The sequence below is a fragment of the Sminthopsis crassicaudata genome, chromosome 1 (assembly GCF_048593235.1).
Source record: "Sminthopsis crassicaudata isolate SCR6 chromosome 1, ASM4859323v1, whole genome shotgun sequence".
Lineage (NCBI taxonomy): Eukaryota > Metazoa > Chordata > Mammalia > Dasyuromorphia > Dasyuridae > Sminthopsis > Sminthopsis crassicaudata.
In genome coordinates, this window is record NC_133617.1 from 251,821,926 (window position 1) to 251,836,147 (window position 14,222).

The 14,222-nt window shown below is 37.6% G+C and overlaps 1 protein-coding gene across 2 annotated transcripts in view; it reads left to right on the top strand.

The window, feature by feature from the left end:
• SPIDR (scaffold protein involved in DNA repair) overlaps positions 1-14,222 on the top strand; it is a 537,804-nt gene that overhangs the window by 512,799 nt on the left and 10,783 nt on the right. For both annotated transcript variants that reach the window (XM_074277903.1, XM_074277912.1), the window contains 3 exons: positions 7,124-7,217; positions 10,330-10,444; positions 10,787-10,840. In XM_074277903.1, the coding sequence (XP_074134004.1) occupies positions 7,124-7,217; positions 10,330-10,444; positions 10,787-10,840 (263 nt within the window). The remainder of the gene's footprint in view (positions 1-7,123; positions 7,218-10,329; positions 10,445-10,786; positions 10,841-14,222) is intronic.

A 14,222-nucleotide genomic window follows, 5' to 3' on the forward strand; every position in this document is an offset into this window, starting at 1 on the left:
AATCAAACATGATACTTACTTAGCTGTGTGATCTTGGGCAGATTACTTGCTGCTCTGAGTCCCAGTTTTTTTTCTCTATAAAAAAGGATGATAACAATACTTCCCCTACCTACTTGTCTAATTGTTATGATGAAAGTGCTTTGTAAACCTTAAAGGTCTACAGAATTAGGACAGATGCTCAGTTACTCTTTTTCTGCTTTGTATTTATTCTTCAAGCTAAAAAAAACCTTTTAATCCAATTGATACTTTTAGGCACTACCCATCCTGTAGTGGTCAATATCTGTATCTACCTTAAGGTATCTGATTATTGTTTATTGTTGATAGTGATATTCTTAGCACTTATTTCTTCCTTTTCCTAATTATTTATAAGCATTTATAGAAACATTTTTGTTTCATAATATTTTAATTTAGCATTCCTCAAATGATGAGAATAGCATTGCTTTTTTTCTCTTACACATAAAAAAAATGAAAAAAAAATTTTAATTTAAAAAATGTCTATTAAGTGCCTAACTGGTACTAAGCTTTATGCTGGGCATTGTGGTATAATAAGGTGTGGTCACTGCCCTCTGGGAACTTATAGTATGGTAAAGAAAATAAGACATACACACTGCTCTTATAATTAGTATGCTTTAAACTTATCTGTACATTTAAGAAATTCCAAACAACCTACTATGTGAATTCCATGGAGACAGGTAATTATTAACAGAAAGAGGAGGTTTTCTTTTTAATCAGGGAGGATTCCTGAAAGAGTTAACATTCTTGTTGTTTAAAGGACAAGAGGCAGGTAAAAAGGAGAAAGCCGGATATTCTGGGCAAAAGAGTAGTGAATGCATGCAGCTTAAGAGACAGGGAATCAAAGATATTTTTGAAGGGCTTTGAGCAAAGTAATATGAGGTAAGACACAGAGGGAAGCCACTATATAGTAGGGTGCCCTAAATACCAGGCTAAAAAGATTGAACTTTATTTCATAAACAATATTGAAACATTGAAGATCTTTTGAGTTCTAGAGTGATGGGAATACATATGGGGAATTCAATCAAATAGGGAAGGTTAGTCTTGTTAGAAAGCTATTATTGACCATTTTAAGCTAAGGTCTTCAACAGGTCTCAGTCTGACTGAGACAATTACCCATTCAGTAGTTAATGTTGGCTAAAGAAGAAATGAAACAAGGAATGGCCTTTTTAGCTCAGTCAAAAATAAGTAAATAAAAATTAAAAAGGAATAAATCTGGGAGGGGAAGATCTTCAGGATTTCTGGCCAAAACAGCAACTATTGCTATTTACATTCACATTTTGGCTTTCTCAATGGATGGGACGGGGTGGAGAGGAGAGAATTTGGAACTGAAAATAAAAATTTTAAATTTAAAAAAAAAAAAAAGAAAGCTATTATAATAATCCAGATAGGTTTTAGTGAATGACCTAAATCCTGACATTGGCTATAGAACCATAATAAAGGGGGTATATGAAAGCAATATTTTGGTGGTAGACTCAATAGGACTTGGTAACTGACTGGATGTGAAAGATGAAAAGAACTGAATCCAAAAAACATCAATATTTCAGACACTAGGAGACTAGGTAAATATTTGGCAGTGCTCCGAAAAGAAATACTAAGGGCAAACGGTGAAGCAAGTGTTCCTAATGGTAGCAGAGTTTGGGACAAGCTCATTTTTTTTCTTTCTTTTTTTTTTAAATTAATTTTTATAATTATAACATTTTTTTTGACAGTACATATGCATAGGTATTTTTTTTTTACAACATTATCCCTTGTACGGGACAAGCTCATTTTGAGGTACAAGTGGGACATATAGATGGAATGTTCCTTTAGCCAGTCATTCAGATATATAGGGCCAGAAATTAGGAGCAGCATGGATTCAATTATCATCTCTATACAAATCCAAGTCACATCCTCAAGTGCCTCTTGTCCAACTCAAAAATTGTTCTGTAGGCACCTCAGACTCACTATGTCCAAAATGGTACTAAAACTCTCTCCCTTTATGAATTTCCCTATCACTTTTAACGGCGCTATGTCTACCTAATCACCCAAACCTTCATCCTTAGTATCATCCTCATCTTTTCTCTCTCATTTACCTCAAATATCCAATCCATTATCAACTCTTCTCATTTCTACCTTCACAACATCTGTGGCACATAATCTCCTCTCTACTCATAAAGCTACAAACCTAAGGCTTATACCAATTCTTGTCTGAGACACAACTAGCCTTCTAAATGATTTCACAGCCTCTAATCTCTCCTCCCTCCAAATCATCCTCCACTAAGTGACTGATCTGATTTCTCCAAAGGGTAGTCTAATCACACCATTCTCATTCATTTAATCAGGGACTTCCAGAGGCTTCTTATGACCTCCAGAATCATATAAAGTTTTCTGTTTGACATTTAAAACTCTTCAAAATCTGGCCTAACTTTCCAAACTTTTCATATTTTTCCATCTTACCTTCATTCTGTGATCTAGATTATTTGCAATGCCTAGATCATTCATGCCTGGAATTCTGTGACCCCTCTTCTTCATCCTTCTTTAAGACTCAGCTCAAATCTCTCCTCCAGAAAGGCTTTCCTAATTTCCATAGTTATTAATGTATTCCCTTTTCAACAATCACCTACTCTATATATTTTGTATGTATCTGAATATTTATACCATATCCCCCCATATTTATAAAATATGCTTCCTGAGGGCAGGAATTGTTTTTGCCTTTCTCTGTATCCCTCATGCTTAGCACATACTAAGCATTTAATGAATGCTTTTTGACTGACTAATCATAGTGATGCCAGTATTTAATAAAAATAACAACATTTATATAGCACTTAATGTGCCAGATGTTGTGCTGAGTATTTTGTAGTTTCATCTGATTCTCACAACAAACCTTGGAAGTAGGTGCTATTATTATCCCCATTTTACAAATGAGGAAACTGAGGCAAACATAAATTAAGTGACTTGTCCAGAATCATTCAGCTAGTAAGCATCTGAAGGCAAATTTGAACTCAAACTTATTGTTTTTAAACTCAGGTCTTCTTAATTCCAGGCCACTCTATCCACTCAACCAACTGTTAGAAGTTGGAGCATTGCCCCAGTTGTGAATTATAAGACATTGCCTTCCTGCTGCAGACTGGCTGAACTTTATCATTGGCCATTGTTGACTTTAGTCTGCTTTTCATCCTAGACTTACCCATTTGAAGTAGTTTTGCAAGTTTAATTTCATTAATTAGTGCAGCTTTTCCAAAATCAGAGACTATTGTTTCTGTAACATCCTCCAACTCTAATTTAATAATATTCATTCATGTGTGTACTGCATGATTTATTTTAATTGACAAGGCTGACTTCTTGTTCACAATCCTATTGTCTCCTCTCCAGATCAATTCTTTCCCCTTATTTATTTTCCTCATAGTAAGGCAGCTTGTCCACCACAGTTACTGAAAAGGACCCTACTTCTTTCTGTTTTCGGAAAAATTGTACCACGTTTTGCATTTTCCCTTGTCTTTTACTAATTTCAATACTTTCCAACAAAAGCTGCATGTTTGTTTGCTTTTTTCTTTTTCTTTTTTCTTTTTTTTTTTTAGCTAATGCATAAATAATATACAAAATCTTCTAACCTTTTCTTGTAACATTATTGTGTGAGCTAAGGTTTTCATCATTTTGCCTATATGGAGGACTTCATTGGTTCAGAATATGCAATAGGGAAAGGATATGATTTTACTGGATGTTCATAGACTCATGGCTATACTCTTCCAGGAAGCAGGTAGGCTTTTACTCACTTAACTATGACATGATGAGCTCTGTTCCCATTTTGTGGGAGAAGGAAATAGCGATGAATTCTGAGTGAAAATGGCAAGCCCAGCCATTTTCAGGGCTGTTTATCCACTTGTGGTCTCCACCTTGACCAACTCTCATCTGTGGCTCCAAGAAACTGTGCTGGGCCACATTCCAGTAAACTGTCTTGGCAGATGGGCTAAACTGGGTTGAGGGTAACCAACAGGCTTCGATTCTGCTAGGGAGTCAAGGGACTTAGGGTGAGACTTTCTCTGCCTGAATGGGTAGAGAAGAATAATTTGTTCCAATGGCCATGAAGGAAGCTAAAAAAGCAGGCACTGTGAAGTGAGGGCTAGAACTTAGTGAGGGCTAGAACTTAGTCAAGCATCAGGGACCCCAAGGTCCACTTCAGGCCAGACTCACCAGCTGCTTGACTTTTGTCCTACCATGGACTTTGATGACTCAGGAAGAGAGAGTGACTTTGTGTAACTCTACCTCACTTAAGTCCAATTCACCAATTCACAGGTAAATTAAGACATCATCCCATGATGTCCCTGATCCTCTTGGAGGAGGAACAAAAAAGGATCCCATGTGCATTTGAAAGGTCAGGAAGTTGAGGTAGTGGATAGACTGCCCTTCTGGAGTTCAGCTATGGCCTCAGATGCTTCATGATGTGCTGCCTACTAAAGCAGCGTCATAGACACTTTACTTCCTAATTTGGATGTTTCTGAAATACATTGCCTCAGATGATAGCCTCTAAAGGTAGCTGTCCCCAAGGCCTCTGGCTTGGACTTTCTTCTCTTTTCCCTTCCTGATTTAAATAATCATGACTCCCATGATTTAAATAATCAGCTCTAGACCAATGATTCTCAGATCTACTTATCCATCCCTAACCTTTCTCTAATCTCTAGAGTTGAATTTCCAACCACCTATTAGAAATGTTAAACTGTACATTACATAGACATTTTAATTTTAACATGTCCAAAACTAAACTTATTCTCTTTTCCCCTCAAACTCTTCTGAACTTCTTTATTAACTTTAAGGGCACACAACCATCCTCCTTGTTATCAGAGCTCACAATTTGCATGGCATCCTTGACTCCTTACTGTTGCAGGGACAGGAGAGAAAGTGCCTTGTGGGTGTCCATCTCCTTGTAATTGATGACCCCAATCTCATCCAAATGGTGCTGCTTTTCTCTGCCAGGTACCCAATGAGATCTAGTTGGAGAGTCAGGGGAAGGACAAAGGGAAGGGACAAAAAAGGACCCTCCCATTTCTTTAGCTTTCTGAGACTCCATTTCTATCATTGCATTGTTGCACTGGCTCTCCATCGTTACTAGAATTTTCTCTTCCACCACCACCTCCTATTTTTTGGAATCCCTGGTTTTCTTCAGCATTCAGCTGAAGCACCAACTCTAGCCTGAAGCCTTTCCTAATCTCCTGCATTGTTCCATCCACTGTTACCTTGAATCCACTTTGTGTGTGTGTCTATCTGTAGATGTCTGTGTTGTCCTTTTCTCTTTCCTTTAGCATGGTTAGAATGAAAATTCCTTTAAGATAGAGATGATTTTGGTTTTGTCTTGATGTCCCAGCAGAGCATCTAATATATAGTTAAGTGCTTAATTAATACTTGCTGATTGATTCTTCTAATCCCTAATAAATTTCTGCCTCTCCCAGAATTATGTGGAAATAGAAGAATGGATCACTCCATTCTCTCTTATCCCTTTGGCACCAATGTGCAGAACCTATAAGATCCCATGCTATAAAGAGAAGCAAATAGGCAGTTAAGGCTAGACCATAAAGTATTGTAGAAAGAATTAATATGTAAGAAAGCCTTAAATGTTAAACATAGAAGTTTATATTAGATACTAAAACTAAAAGGGATCTGTGAGGAATTCATGAAGTAAAGAAGTAATATGATCAGACATGTACTTTAGGAAAACCACTTTGGTGATTTTGTGGAGGATAAATTAGAGTAGGGATAGACTTGGGACAAATTAGTAAGCAACTGAAATGGTATAGGAAAGAGCTATCTAGACTTGGACTAAAGGAGCTGTTGTATGAGTCAAGAGAAGAGGATTTCTTTGAAAGAAATAGGAGTAGCAACAAGTAAATTTGGCAATTGATTGGATATTGGGATGAGTGTGAGGACTTAGAACACCAGAAGTTCTGAAATGGATGACTAGAAAAATAGCAGTCCCCTCCAAAGGAATCGGGAAGTTCAGAAGAGGGGGTGGGTTTTAGAAGAAAGACAAGGACTTTTTGTCTGTCAAACTACTGAGATTGAAATGCCTTTACAATCATCCAGTTCAAAATATACAACTGTTGGTGATCAATGGGACTAAAGCTAAGGGGAGAGATAAGGGAGAGAAATAAGGGGGAGAAAGAGAGAGACAGACAGACAGAGAGACAGAGAGAGAGCAGAGAGAGAGATGGAGAGAGGAGTCAGAGACAGAGAGACAGATTTTCACTGAGGCCATAAGAGTGTGAGTGACCACCCTGAGAGTGCTCAGAGAGAGAGCCAAGGACAGAACTTTGGGAGATACCCATAGTTAGTAGACAAGACACAAATAAAGGTTCAGCAAATGAGACTGAGAAGAAACTATTAGAGGCTTAAAATTAAACACAAGAGAAAGCAATCTCATGAAAACCCAGAGAAGAGAGTATAACAGGAAGAAATGGTGGATGATAGTGTCAAAGTCTGCAGAGTGGTCAAGAAAAGACCAGTAGAGTTGGCAATTCCAGGATCATTCTTTACTTCGAGGAGAACAACTTCAGTTCAGTTGAACTTTCTTTCAAAGCTTGGCTTTAGTTCCATATACCTATATTAGGCCCTTCTTGATCTTCTCCCTTCCCAGCTCTTAGAGCCTTTACCCCAAGGGTTTGCTTGTAAATTTTAACAACTACTCAGGAGGAGGGGATAAGGAGGAGGTAAAGGAGCAAATCTATATTCAGGGTATTTTTTTTTTTTTTCAGTTTAGCCTGCATTATTAGCATTCTCTTTATTACGTTTTTAAATCTAGACAATCAGCCAAAGAGAGAGAGAGAGAGAAAGAGAAAACCAAACCTGGATTTGTAATATTTCCCAATATCCACTAAAGTATAATACTAAAATTAAAAGTATAATAATTGGCTCCCAAGAGCCAATTCAAGCTAGCTCCAATACACTGTAAGCTCCACCCCTAAAAATTACCTTTGTTTTTCATATATACATGCTGCTTCCCCAGATAGAATAAATTTTTTGAAAGCAAAGATCTTTTCCTTTTTTTCTCTGTATCTATGAGACCTAACATAGAGCCTGGTATATATTTGGCATTTAATCAATACTTGTCAATTGCTTTTTTTTTTTTAATCGAGTATAGGCATTGTGGTTGGTGTGAACGAGAACACTGCTTTTTCCTGGCCTGTATGTAACAGATGTGGCAATGGGAAACTGGAGCAAGACCCAGAAAACAGGTAAGAACCAGTGGGTACTGTTCTTTCAAGGCTTTCTCTGAGAGGCACTTAGTGTGGCAGGAAGGAAGTCCAAAAGGAAATTGGAAAGACAAATGTAGCTCCTGTCCTCCTCCTTCTTTCTGCCAAGGGCAAGCCCCATCCTGCCTGAAACCTCTGACTCCCCAAAAGCCCAATTACATTTCAGTATGGTTATCAGGAGCTATCTATAGGGCAGACATAACCTGAAGTGGAACATAGCCTGAGAAATAACTAAGCTTCCAGTGGCCCCTGGAAAAAGCTCTGATCCATTTTGGGTTCTGTCTCAGCAGCAAGGGGATTCTGCTATTTCTTAGGGCTCCTCCTACCTGAAATATGGGGGAGGAGAAATTGGGATGTTTTTGTCCTAAATACCAGTCATTTATAATCAGCCAAGAGGATAAAGGAAAATTGAGGCCAGAAATGAGCGAGTGAGAAAGCCTGATGGCTGTACAATTTGTCCTTTAGGGAAGGAAAAAAAAAAAAATCCAGGCTTTTCCCTTAGGGGGGGGAAAAAAAGACTGAGCAAAAGTCATCTGACATTGGTATTTGCTATTAAGAACGTGCTTGTAAATGAGTGCGTACACACCATGTGACTAGCAACCACAGCCCTTTTTTCTACAGAAGTGTCCAATAAACAGATTTAAAAAACAAAACAACTACTTGTCACAGAAATTCCTAGTCTGCTAAACTACACAAACAACTGTTAATCTGGGGCTCTCGTGCCTAGTTTTAGTTCAATGCTTTTCCCATTCAATGCTCTTACCTTCTGTTTGGATGTCCTCATTACCAACATTTATTGAGCACCTACTGTAGGCTAAGTTCCAGAGATACAAGGATAAAGACTGATGCAGTCCTGCCTTCAAGGAGTGTCTACTCCGAGAGGGCAGATATAAGTGCCTTGGACAGAACTACTATACAAATGAGAATGTATTCAGTGCCTCAGGGAGCTGCAGAAGAAGGGATGGGGGTAGGGGACTGAGAGCAACCCTTCCAGCTGGGGGATGTAAAAGAGTTGACATAGGAGGCCAAATAGTAGTAGGCAGGGACTTTTTGTGGAAAAAAAAACATAACCGACACACACATGCAAAAAGAGCACAGTCATTGCCTTTTGGCCCTGGGGAAACATAAAACAGCTCCTTTCAGTAAACTGGGTGAGTGATTTTCATTTAGAAGCAGAAATTTCTTTCTTGGCATTTCAAAAACAAATACAAGGAGTGTAAGCTATCAATACATCTCATTAGCTTACTGTATAACCAAGAGCCAAGCTAAGTAAAGGCAAGTTTGACTTTTCCAGAAAGCTTCCATGAAGCACTTCATGAAGGGTTTTGTATTTGTACTCCACTTGTCTGTTTCTCCCATGACATTAGAACTTCAGTCTCTTGCAATGGTTTACCAACACCAAGGTGCTGAGAATGTCGTAGTAGATAGAAATCAAACAATCAACCAGCAAGCACTTACACGAAATTACAAGGAATTCTTACTCCATAGAGGGAGACATTATCTGTATGGCCCTTAACTATTGTGGTTTTTTTTTTTTTTTCAGTTTCTTCCATTGTAGACTGTTTATAACAGTAATTATAATACTTATTTTATAGGGTTGTTATGAAGACCAAAAAAGGTATTTGTTTAAAAAAAAAAAAAGCACTCAGCACAGTGCTTGGCACTATACTATAGAAATGTTGATTCTCTTCCCTAAGAGATGAGGGGTGCTGTAATGGTGAATGGAAAGAAAAGGACAGATAGGAGAGTTGTGGTGGAGACAGAATAAACAAGAATTGACAAATAATTGCAAATATGAGGTGAGGCACAAGTGAGAAATCCAAGGCTGAAAACTGGTATGACCAGAAGGATTTTGGTACCCCAGTTGAAATTTGAAATACCCAAATGCTCCTTGGGAAAAAGAGTGGATGGAGAAGACAGTGGGTTATTTTTGTGCATATTAAGTGTGAGATGCTACTTGACATCGGATTTGAAATACCCACTTGGCAGTTGGTGATATGGATCTGAAGAAAGGGGATAAGATTGGATGTTTGGGAATCATCTCAAATAAACAAAAACAGTTGATGGAATGATAATTGATGAGGTAATGAAAAGGTACAACCAAAGTTAGAGAAGGATATGGGTGAAGATCTTGTAAAGGAGAGTAATGAGTGTATCCTGGACAAAGAGGGGAAGATAGTATCAAAATCTGCAGAGGCCATCAGATTTGGCCATTCAGTGATCACCCATCACTTTGAAGAGAATAGTTTCATTTGATTACTGAAGTCACAAGCCATAGTATGTGGTGTATGAAAACTGAGTGATAACTGAAGAGGTGATGGCGTTGAACACAGTTTTCTTAGAATTTGACTGTGAAAGGGAAGAGAGGGAAAAGAAACTGGCTTGAGGGGATGGGCTGGCCAAGTGAAGAATCTGGCAAATTATAGTAGAGAGATTGAAGATCAGGATTAGAAGATTGATGATGGTAGAGATCTGCTAGGAGAGAAGGGAAACCTTTGGCTAAAAGGGGTTGAGAATTGGGGATGACGTCAAAGGCTTTGGTGATCTAGAATAGGTAGGAAGAGGGACCTAGGGAGGACTTTTTTTTCCAAAAAAATATGAGGTAGGATCTTCTGCCAAGAAGTGGGAGAAAGCAATAATGTAAAAGATAAGAGGGTTCAGAACAGCTGCCGAGGGAAGCGTAATGGAGAATCAGTTAGGAAGCCGAGGAAGGATTGCCTTGCGTGGAGCAGTGGAGATGGCAGATGGTGAGAGTGTACAGGACCTCAGCTTCCCACCTCTGACACCTGCCTTTGTGGCCTTGGCACTAAACTTATGAGTGGCCCCCAAGAAACTCTGAGACCATAAATTGCAGAATGGTTGCAGATGTGCACTAGTTGTTTCCTATATCACGAAATCACATGTCTAAGGTTTTTTTGTAATGTTTTATAATCTTTAACATAGCAGATGTTATGCCTTCAACCCAGGTTGAAGATGGATAGACTTAAACATTAATGCTTATATGAAGGCATTTGTATTTTTCACACATCTGACCCTTTTTTTTTTGTTTGTTTTGTTTTGTTTTCAATGTTACTGCTCAATCTTTAAATGCCAGAGGATCCTTTCACTGTGGTCGATGCAACATCATTGTCACATCCCCCCTTCTCAAAATGCACCTAGAAGTGGTTTTGGCCTGCCCCTCCAGACCACAGAGTAACGTGAAAGTAAAGGTATGAATGAATGAGACTAATGAGAAAGAAGTTTGTTTACACCTGGAAGTGGGATACTCTGCATCAGGAACTGAGGGGGGTGGTTTTGCTGGTGGTATTGATTCAAACTCCCTGGAAACTTCATTGAGAAAAGTGAGTGTGGATTTTCTGTCCTACAGCATATGTGACTTAAATAAAAACCATGAAGAGATCCTGTTATCTGCTGAAGTCTAAGCCATGATATAAAAGATAGGACAGGAGGTCCTAGACTTAACATATTAATTTTCAGAACATGACTATTTTTAACATGAGTGCTCATGTTAGTGGGATTTTAACACACTCCTGTTTTCTCTTTTCCTACAGCTGTTGCAAAGGAGTATTTCTTCACTCCTGATGTTTTCCTCCAGTGAGGATGGGGTAAGTACAGGTGATTAGCATCCAGGGTAAACTCATTTGATCTCTGGAACATAAGCAAGCCCTAAAAAACACATCAGCTGAGAGTCTTCTTCTTCAATATTAGCAAAAGCCCTACCCTCCTAAGGTTTTGTGTATGCAAAATACTTAAGGTTGAATTAGAACTTGAACAAACTGGAGTGAAACAAGCAAAACAAAAGGTCCATGGTTCCCAAGATGATCTTATAGAAATAGATAACAAAGGATTTTAATGGTGCCTTGTACTCTTTGGAAAACAGTATACCTATAAACACTAGGTGCTGGGTTTGGAGTCAGAAGACTCATCTTTTTAAATTCAAATCCACTCTCAGACACATAATAGCTATATGACCATGAGCAAATCACTTAATCTATTTGCCTCAGTTTCCTCACCTGTAAAATGAGCTGCAGGGGGCAGTTAGGTGGCGCAGTGGATAGAGCACCAGCCTTGAATTTAGGAGGACCCAAGTTCAAATCTGGTCTCAGACACTTAACACTTACTAGCTGTGTGACCCTGGGCAAGTCACTTAACTCCAGCCTTTTTCCCGGGGGAGGGGAGAATGAGCTGCAGAAGAAAATGGCAAACCACTCTAGTATCTTTGCCAAGAAGACCCCAGATGGGATCACAAAGAATCAGACATGATTGAAAAGCTGAACAACAGTAATACACTTATAAACCTTGAAATCTAAACTATATACACCTGCTTTAGATACTTCCTTAGCTATACTATACTTGATCAAGTCACTTAACCTATATCTGCCCCACTTATTTCATCAGAAAAACTGAAATAAACATTGTACCTGCTTCACCCATGGTGGTTTTGAGGATCCAATGAAATAAATGATACATACAAAGTCCTTTACTAACCTGGAAGTGCTGTCTCTAGTGATGCTAACAGAACATCTCAAAATTTCAGTTTTAAAAAATATTTCACAGCAGTGGAGCCTATATTGGATAACAACTGTTGCAAACTTGTTATCTCTACTCAGAATACTCCAGTGAGTACTGTGATAATCCTTCCACCCCAAAAACATTAGGAGCATGGCAACTCCTCCATCTAGAAAATCTGTATACATTTTTTTGGCCCTCCCTTTGTACCAGGAAAGATATCTGAATTATTATGGTATTAAAAGATAAAATATATTGATATTATACAACACTATATGTATATTTTATGCATTTCTGAGTTTCTAAAACTTTTTCTCTGTCATTTTCTGGCCTTCACATGTCATCTGTGGCTTTCTCAAAACTCCCAAAAAATTACCATTTAATTTCTTATAGTGACCCATAATGTATCAAAACCAAAATGTGGAAGAGATAACTATCTAAGTACATGTATATATATATATATATATATATATATATATATATATATATATTTTTTTTTTTTTTAAATAAAGCTTTTTATTTCCAAAACATATGCATAATTTGACAACATTGACCCTTGCATAGCCTTATGGATATCTATATTTTCAAATGTATCAAAATCCTTACAGTCAGTCAGCTAGAGGTTAGGTACCTATGATAAGTGAAGTACTGTACTAATTATTCTAAGCCACTAGTGTCAAAATCATATAAAAATGAGGTCTACTAAACTATATATAATGATTCTTAGAGGCCACATATTGACTTAGAAAACCATACCTGTTTACATATTTCTTTTTTAAAATTAACACATCAACACATTAAAATTAAACAGAAAGGAAACACATTTAAATCTGGTTCCAGCTGACTTGTGGACTATATTCAGCTCATGGGCCAACACTTTGTCCAAGTATCACGTGTAGTATCACTTATAGTTCAGAGACAGTGGCTTCCTAATGAACCATTAACTTCTCTAATCTTGTTCTATGAGGGATACTCTTCTTAGACTTTACAGCATCATGTAGTGACTTGCTGATGGGAAGATTAAAGTTATAAATCCAGATCTGACACTCTATCCATCTCGCCACCTAGCTGAAAGAGCTAGGATAGATAAGTATTTTGCTCACAGTCATACAGGTAGTCACAGAAGTAGAATTTGAACCCAGGATCTCTAGCTCCAGAATAAGAATTTGTTTCCACTGTAGTATTCTGACTTGTTCTTATGTGTGTATATGTTATCTCTCTCCCAAGAGAGTTTAAGCTCTGGGGAGTAGGAACTACTGACTTTGATTTTATATCCCCAGGATATACCCCTAGCATAATACGTGGCACATAGTAGACAGTTACTTAATAATTGCTTCTTGATTGATTAAAAACATCACTCTACCTTGGTGACCATATTTCATCAGGACCCTGAGAGAATATTTATAAATATAATATATAGCTCTGAAGGAAAGTAGAGCATATGAGGGCTTAATATACAATCAGAATAATATGTTTTTAGAATGATAGGGCAATGAGGCTCTGGTCATTCTTTTAATTAGCTGCCAGAATTCTAGAATGCATCAACCAATGGAGAGTCTTCCCATGATGTTCAAAGACAACTCCATTGCAGTATCTCTCTCTGCCTTTAGTTGTCTGCCATTTTCTGATGCTTCCCTTTCTCTCTAAAATTGATGCTTCCAATTATTTCTCAATATTTTTAGATTTACAACTTCATTTGACCCACTATCCCCAATTTAGATATGGTCATTCTGTTCCTACCAACTAGTGACATGGACTGATCATACTTTAGGATGAAGCAATATTTTATGTTTTAAATTTACATTTTATGTAATCTGTCAAATATTTTACAGATGTGAGTTATTATTTTGAACAAGGTAAAGGACAGGACAGGCAGAATCATCCTCATCCTCATAAACAAGGAGTTGCTGAGCACTCCCTTGGGTACTTAGTGCTGGCTACAGTGCTTAGTCTAGATTTTGTACACAGAGACTTTTTTCCATCCTAATGCTGGATGCATATATCAAGTATGTGCTTGATAAATGGTTTGTTGGTTGCTGGGTGTGTTGGCTGATTTGGCAATGGGAACTCAGCAAGCATCAGTTGACTGCATCATGCAGAAAATAAAATATAGTCTGCTCTGATGTTGTAATATAAATAGTTTTGCTATGCCAGAACATAGAGAATATGAACATTTTCTTTTGTTTTTAGAGTTTACATATTTTGGGTTTATTTGTTTGTTTTTAATATTTTGAACACCTGACATTAAGTAGGAAATTAGAGGTCATTTACAAAGGGAAAAGAGGAAAATGATGGAGAGTGGTGCATTAACTATGCAAGATCAGTTGTCTGTAGTTTAAAAAGAAGAACAGTATTAAGAATGGCAAGTTAGTTTCTTAGGAATATATCTCCTGTAGGAAAATGTGAGAAACAAGAGGTTCAATGAAGTTTCTCATTGAGTTTTACCTCTGACATCAATAGTGAATTTTCAATAAATGG